The 6,426-nt window shown below is 38.8% G+C and overlaps 1 protein-coding gene across 3 annotated transcripts; it reads left to right on the plus strand.

The window, feature by feature from the left end:
• The first annotated feature begins 881 nt into the window (after positions 1 to 881).
• On the plus strand, positions 882 to 4,053 carry colec11 (collectin sub-family member 11). 3 transcript variants are annotated; one of them, XM_053434486.1, is made up of 7 exons: positions 882 to 1,080; positions 1,580 to 1,743; positions 1,842 to 1,913; positions 2,333 to 2,404; positions 2,716 to 2,769; positions 2,883 to 2,978; positions 3,142 to 4,053. In XM_053434486.1, exons 2-7 carry the CDS (start codon positions 1,605 to 1,607, stop codon positions 3,549 to 3,551), a joined length of 843 nt encoding a protein of 280 aa, XP_053290461.1. In that variant the 5' UTR covers positions 882 to 1,080; positions 1,580 to 1,604; the 3' UTR covers positions 3,552 to 4,053. The 3 variants fall into 3 exon arrangements, with proteins under 3 accessions (XP_053290461.1, XP_053290460.1, XP_053290462.1); XM_053434485.1 differs by having other exon boundaries at positions 894 to 1,080; positions 1,575 to 1,743; XM_053434487.1 differs by having other exon boundaries at positions 897 to 1,080; positions 1,575 to 1,743; positions 3,160 to 4,053.
• The last annotated feature ends 2,373 nt before the right edge of the window (positions 4,054 to 6,426 follow it).

Genomic DNA, 6,426 nt, shown 5'->3' on the forward strand with positions numbered 1-6,426 from the left:
CAAAGAGACAGAGAACATTATAGAGCAGGGATAGACTGGGATGCACTGGAGAGAAGATCATCACAAGGAACCCAGTGCACTCTGGGAGAATGACAGTGGCAGAACTACCTCTACAAAATTACTTACAGTAAATCATATACAGTCATAATTTCTAAATGTTTGACGTTAAATGAAAGGATTACAAATGTTTGTAGTCTTGTCTTAGAAAATGATGACTCAACTCTTATAGGTACAAAGAGAAAACAACAGAATTGTAAGATAAATACAATAAATTAACAATACACGAATATCTGCTATAGTGTACACAAAACAACTTAAGTTATTAATGTAACTTAGTAGAAGAATAGAGTGAGAATTAAATAAGTTACTGCTCTGTGAAAGTTTGTAGAGGCCTTGGCATCAGTGTCTCATATTCCAGTGCAAAGCTTTGCAAAGCAAAAATCTCAACTTTGATGTTCAATTTCTGTTTATCGTCTTGTTTATTTGTGCGCATCCATTTAGGCTACATTAATTTTTAATTAAAATTAAATCATATAAGATGACAGATACGCAGTGTGGCACTTTTTTTAATTACACAAACCCTATACATCAGGAGAACTGCAGTATAGTGCAGACGCCGAAATAAAATCAGTTTATCGAAGAAGTGGACATAAGTTCAGACAACTCACACAAACACAGAGAAACACAAGCAAATGGATGGTAAAGTGAAGTTAAGGTATGTAAGCCATGGTAAGCCCCGTTATTTGATAAAATACATACAGCAATAACGGATATACAGGCCTGTGAAAAGTATTCTCAAATGTTTGTAATATCAATGTTTGTAATATGATAGACTTTGCAGTTCAGTCAGTGTTTTTATCAGACGCCTCCACCGTCAATCACTCGACTGGTTTCCCAGCCAATTATCTGTGGAGCCCCAGCTGCTTTGGACTTTATCTGTGAACTGTTTATCCCACACATTCTGTGCTGCCTGCAGAGGAACATGAAATGTTTCTTTGTGTCCACCACTGTTCAAGGCTCCTGCAAGTCCGTGCACGCTGAAAATACATTTCTCCTTCTGTCTGGGAAGTTCCTCTAGAGGTAGGATGTCCATATTTTCCTCATTCTGTTCAGTTTAGTCCTTTTTAATGACTTTTTATTCTGTTTAGTTACTTCTGCTGCCAAAATGATCTAAATGAAGCTGAACAGGTCTTTGTTTGGAGTAAAAATGACAATGGATGAGGCTGTCATGTTGCTCGTGAACTGATGTTTATATCAAGCATGAATTCATCTAGTATGAAAAATAAGTTTTGATGTATTTTCCTTATTATTAACTGCTGTGGCTCCAAACGTGTGGTATATATTTATGTATTTTTTTTGGGGGGGGGGGGGTACTTGTGAAATTATTGCTCAATGTAATGGACAACAGGTTTATTTAATAATGATGTGGGATTGATTACAGTTTTCTGACTCAAACAAATGATTCCACTTTATCGGTCCTAAATCAGCATCTTCTGGGCTATATCTACAGTCAAGCTTAAATTATTTTATCGATACTTCTTAATTCTAATCTGTATTTTCTCCAATTTCTCCAGTATAGCCCATTGACCAGTCCATGTAGAAGAATGAGAGGAGAGAAGCTGTTTCTACATATGATACTAACATCTGTCATGATGAGTCTCTTACCGATACAGACAACTCACGGACAGCAGCACTATACAGAGGAACCCTGCACTGTTCAGATCCTCGTCCCTGGACTCAAAGGTTCTTCAAATAAACACAATACAAAGTGAACACAAACAAAGTATGTCTTCATATTTTTTTTCTGATAGTTTTTTTTCTTCTGTATTTTCCTCCAACAGGAGAACCAGGAGAGAAAGGACTAAAAGGAGCACCGGGCAGACCGGGGAGAGTCGGACCTCCTGGAGAAATCGGTATATTCTCTGCTCTTTCAGAAATGGGAAAATGACAACAGAATCTTTTGTTTCTCAGGGCAGAGGAAAACATTTACCATGAACCCAAACTTATACATCTCCTCGTTTCTTCAACACAAAAAAAAAACTAGGGTAAAGATCACATTGCTCAGGCCTGATAATGTGCTGATAAGCTACCAGGCCACCCGGAGATGGTGGAGTGTTTACGTTTGGGTGAGAGGTTGGTGGGGAAAGGATTTGCAGAATCCAAGTGTTTACTGAAGACCTTAATGAGGAGCGGAGGATGTGCTCACACTTTAAGAAGAGATTAACCAGGCTCATCCTATTCATTTACGTGATTTAGTTGAAGTAAATAGTGGGTTGAGAATTTCAGTCATTTTTTCCCTTAACTTTAATGGCTTTGTTTTACTTTCTTTCAGGCAGACCTGGGCTTAATGGACAGAAAGGAGTTATGGGACGTTATGGAAAAGTGGGCCCCAGTGGATTGAAAGGTCATTACAAAATGAATTAATGCACAGCAGATGTCGCTGTTGAAATTAAATGTACAAGTATTACAGTATTGTACTGTTGTTTTGAGATGAGATCAACTTTATTGATCCCCCGCCAGGAAAATTCACTAGTTACAGCAGCAGCTACTCAAAACAAGGTCGACAAGAGAAAGTACAAAATATGAATATATGTAAAATTTATCTATACACATTGTAGTAGGCAAATATAAGGAATACTTTAGTTGGCATGTCTATAAAGTATATAAAGTATAGCCTATTTCATGTTTTATAAATAATTACATTTAATTTCTCAGGGGTGAAAGGAGACCTGGGGGATCCAGGTCCAATGGGCCCTAATGGAGATCCAGGTGAGATATTATCTTATTCAGTTTGTCAAACAGACTGTAGTTGGATTAAACACACACGTGTTGGAATTTGAGAGAGAGTTACATAGTAAATCCCCACATCTCTTTCTTGTCAGGTGTTCCATGTGAGTGCACACCAATGAGGAACATGATTGGAGAAATGGACATTCTCGTGGCCCAGCTATCGTCTGAGCTGAAATTCATTAAAAATGGTAAGATCTTAGCCCAAGTGATTGTGCCTTTTGCTTAGGTAAGATTTGTGACTCTTCTTATCTGACTTCCTTCCTTTGCTTTACTTGTTATCTTTAAAGAAGAACTGCAAATGCTGGGCATGTCAATGTGAAATTTATAGAAATACAAGTGCTCATTTTTCAGCACTGCCCTCCCCTGCAGCTGTTGCTGGCATAAAAGAGACAGACAGCAAAGTCTATCTGTTGGTGAAGGAGGAGAAACGCTACTCCGACGCCGAGGTCTACTGTCAGACGAGGGGAGGGCACCTGGCCATGCCCAAGGAGGAGGGAGCCAACGCGGCTGTTGCGGGGTACATCTCTGAGGCGGGCCTGAGCAGGGTCTACATTGGCATTCACGACCTGGACCAAGAGGGCGTTTTCACCTACGTGGATCGCTCTCCCATGACCACTTTCACCAAATGGAGGAAAGGAGAGCCCAACAACGCCTACGACGATGAAGACTGCGCTGAGATGGTGGCCTCTGGAGAGTGGACCGACGTGGCGTGCCAGCCCACCATGTATTTTGTCTGTGAATTTGACAAGGACAGTGTCTGAGTGATGATAACTATAATGCAACAAAATTTAGGAATATATATATATATATATACATATCTGTATGATGTTTTTATGTGTAAATATGACAAAATGACGTGCAAGTCGTGCAAACTTGTATTTTTCCATTTTTATTTCCCACAGTCTAATTAGCTATTTATTTTTATTAACTCACATAACAACATGAGTTTTTTTTCTCTTTTACTTTTTTAGCACATCAGCCATAAACTCATACACTGTGAAACCCCACTGTTCCCGGCAGCACGCAGGGCAATAACCTCGGTGTAATAGTTTTTATGTTATGCAAACTATACACTAAACAATATTTGCTACAGTCATAAACAAACCAGGCAAATGAGCAAATGCAGAGGGCTGTGGAATTTGTAGAAAGTTGGAAATCATTGCTTTTAATCAGAGAAATGGAAAACAAATGTAATGTTCATTTTTATACAACAAGTGAGACGGTGGTTGTTGTGCAATAAACATTCACTACTAATTTTAAAAAGAGTGTCTGAACATTATTGTCTTCCCCTGAGATAATAACTGTGTTATACTGAAACTCTCTGAGAAAGGGATGTGTGCTTTGTGGCATTTGCTGCTTCTCACATCAGACATGTCTGACTTGACAGTGGCAGAGATATTACTAATAACACTAAATAGATATTACTAATAACACTAAACACTGTTCTGTTGAAAAGAAACAGCAAATGAAATCCTTTTGAGTCTTTATCACAACTGAAGGCTGGTTATCTTACATGTTTGGAAGGGGAGGGCTATTCAGCTGCAACATGCAACTTTACCACTAGATGTCACTACATTCTACACACTGAACCTTTAAGTAGCCTTACACAAAAAACTCTAATTTAATATCTAGGGAGCAGTGTGTCTACATCCGAGTGACCTCACATTCACATTCCAGTTTCTAGCTTTAACCAAGTGTTGACTAGATGACCCTGGAGCAGAAGTGATTACAGACTTTAAAATGGGTGACACTGACTGAGTACTAACCACAGTTCCTCCATGATCTTTTATGTGACAAGACCCAGGAATCATCTCTTTGGGTGACCACACCCCGCACTTCAGATGCTGGAGAAAGATGAATAATGCACTCACTCTAAAACTAAGAGATTAAACTCTGTTGTTTTTATCTACATTGAATTATTGGATATTTTTGGGGATATTAATGTCGCTTCTAAGGAATTGTTAAATTGATCTAAGGCAGAGAATTCCCAGAAACAGAGAAACAGACACTGAGATGCGTTGGTTTTTCATAGGAAGTTAAATTAGTACAGACATGACCGTTATTAAAAAAATAATGTCTCATCTTAACACAAGAGGGTTGGCGATAATAATGAATTAATTACACTCGGTAATTGTTCGGCGGCGCAATGTTTGCTGAATGAGAAAAACAAGACATTACACACCGCAGGTTCGCAGGACATTATCTTCTTTGAAAATCCTCCATGGTTCATTTGTGTGATTAATAGAAGTTGTCTTACAACCCTAGCTGCTATTGTTTTTTGGGATGGGAATCCCCAGCAGAGATAATATTGCGTCCCTCTAAGACGAGGAATTTGAATATTCACGATGCAGTTCTCCTCATAAAACCCCGAACTGGTCCCTGAAGAAATGAATAATTAATGCAGAGATGAATTATGCATTTAATTGACCAGGAGTTGTCTGGCCTAAACCAATTAGGTGCCATTGTTGGTGCAATCTCTGGTTACCTTTGTGGTAAACAATTTGGACAGCACTGTCTAACAGTGGACTGGCAGATAATCTGTGGTGAGAGGAGCGGCCTGGGAGTGGGAGATATGGAGAGAGAGCAGAAAAATAAGAAAAGAAAAAATCACAGCCTGGATTTGATGTCTGGACCTCTAGACTTCTATATCCACTGTGGAATTATCAACATTGTGCTGTAGCAGCGGGGTTTGAGCCTGTGCTCATTTCCCATCATATCCCATATATTTTGATAGATCTGGTAGAAGGCAGTCGGGTAATGTTTGTGCCGAGGATAAAGTAGGCTTACTTTAACCCTGCCTGGATGCAAGAAAAGTAAATTTGCGTGTGTGTATCAACGGCTTGAAACGTCTTTATTGACAGCCTTCACATATACAGCACAAAGTTGCTTGCACACAATTTGAATAAATAGTGAAGAGAGTTAAATTCCAATAAGATTAATCTAGGTTGGCAGAGTTGTTTATGCCATAGTTTGTAGGATATATACCCGATCTGGTGGCTGCATATTTTTAAAGTCAAATCTTTCTGTTCACAAATAACGGCTTTAAAGCAATAATGAGTTTATGTTAAAATATAAAAGCTCACCTTCAGCACATGGTGGAAAAATTCAGTCTTTAACATGCACATCATCTCTGAATGATGAATGTGGTTCATTGAATTGAAGTCCAGCAGTTAAAAAGATATGGGCCGCTGACCAAGTCCTCAAATAACCAGCCTGTAGCAAAGAAAGAGAGGAAATTAGACATTTCATTTAAAAGGCAGCATCACATCACCCTGATCCTTACTAAGATCCTCAGGTGGAGGCTGCTGGCTGTTCCTGTTCAAGTCCAGGTTGAAAACTAAAGGTGACCGTGCTTCCGCCATCAGGGCCCCTGGGCTTTGGAACGACCTGAGGAGATGAAGCTCGCAGAGTCAGTGACTTCTTTCAAATTTTTTTAATCATTTTCTTTTCCCCTGTAATTGTACTTGTTCATTTATTTGTATTGTCATATCACTGCTTATGTGTTGAAGTTTTCATGTGACATAGCTCTGTATTTGTTAATTGAATTTGAACACTGTTATTTCTCTAATATTTATTTTTCTTGATTTGCTGTCAGAGCGCTTCTTAATTTTTGTATTAATTGTTGTAATAACAGTT

This window comes from Pleuronectes platessa, chromosome 11 (assembly GCF_947347685.1).
Source record: "Pleuronectes platessa chromosome 11, fPlePla1.1, whole genome shotgun sequence".
In the NCBI taxonomy this organism is placed as follows: Eukaryota; Metazoa; Chordata; class Actinopteri; order Pleuronectiformes; family Pleuronectidae; genus Pleuronectes; species Pleuronectes platessa.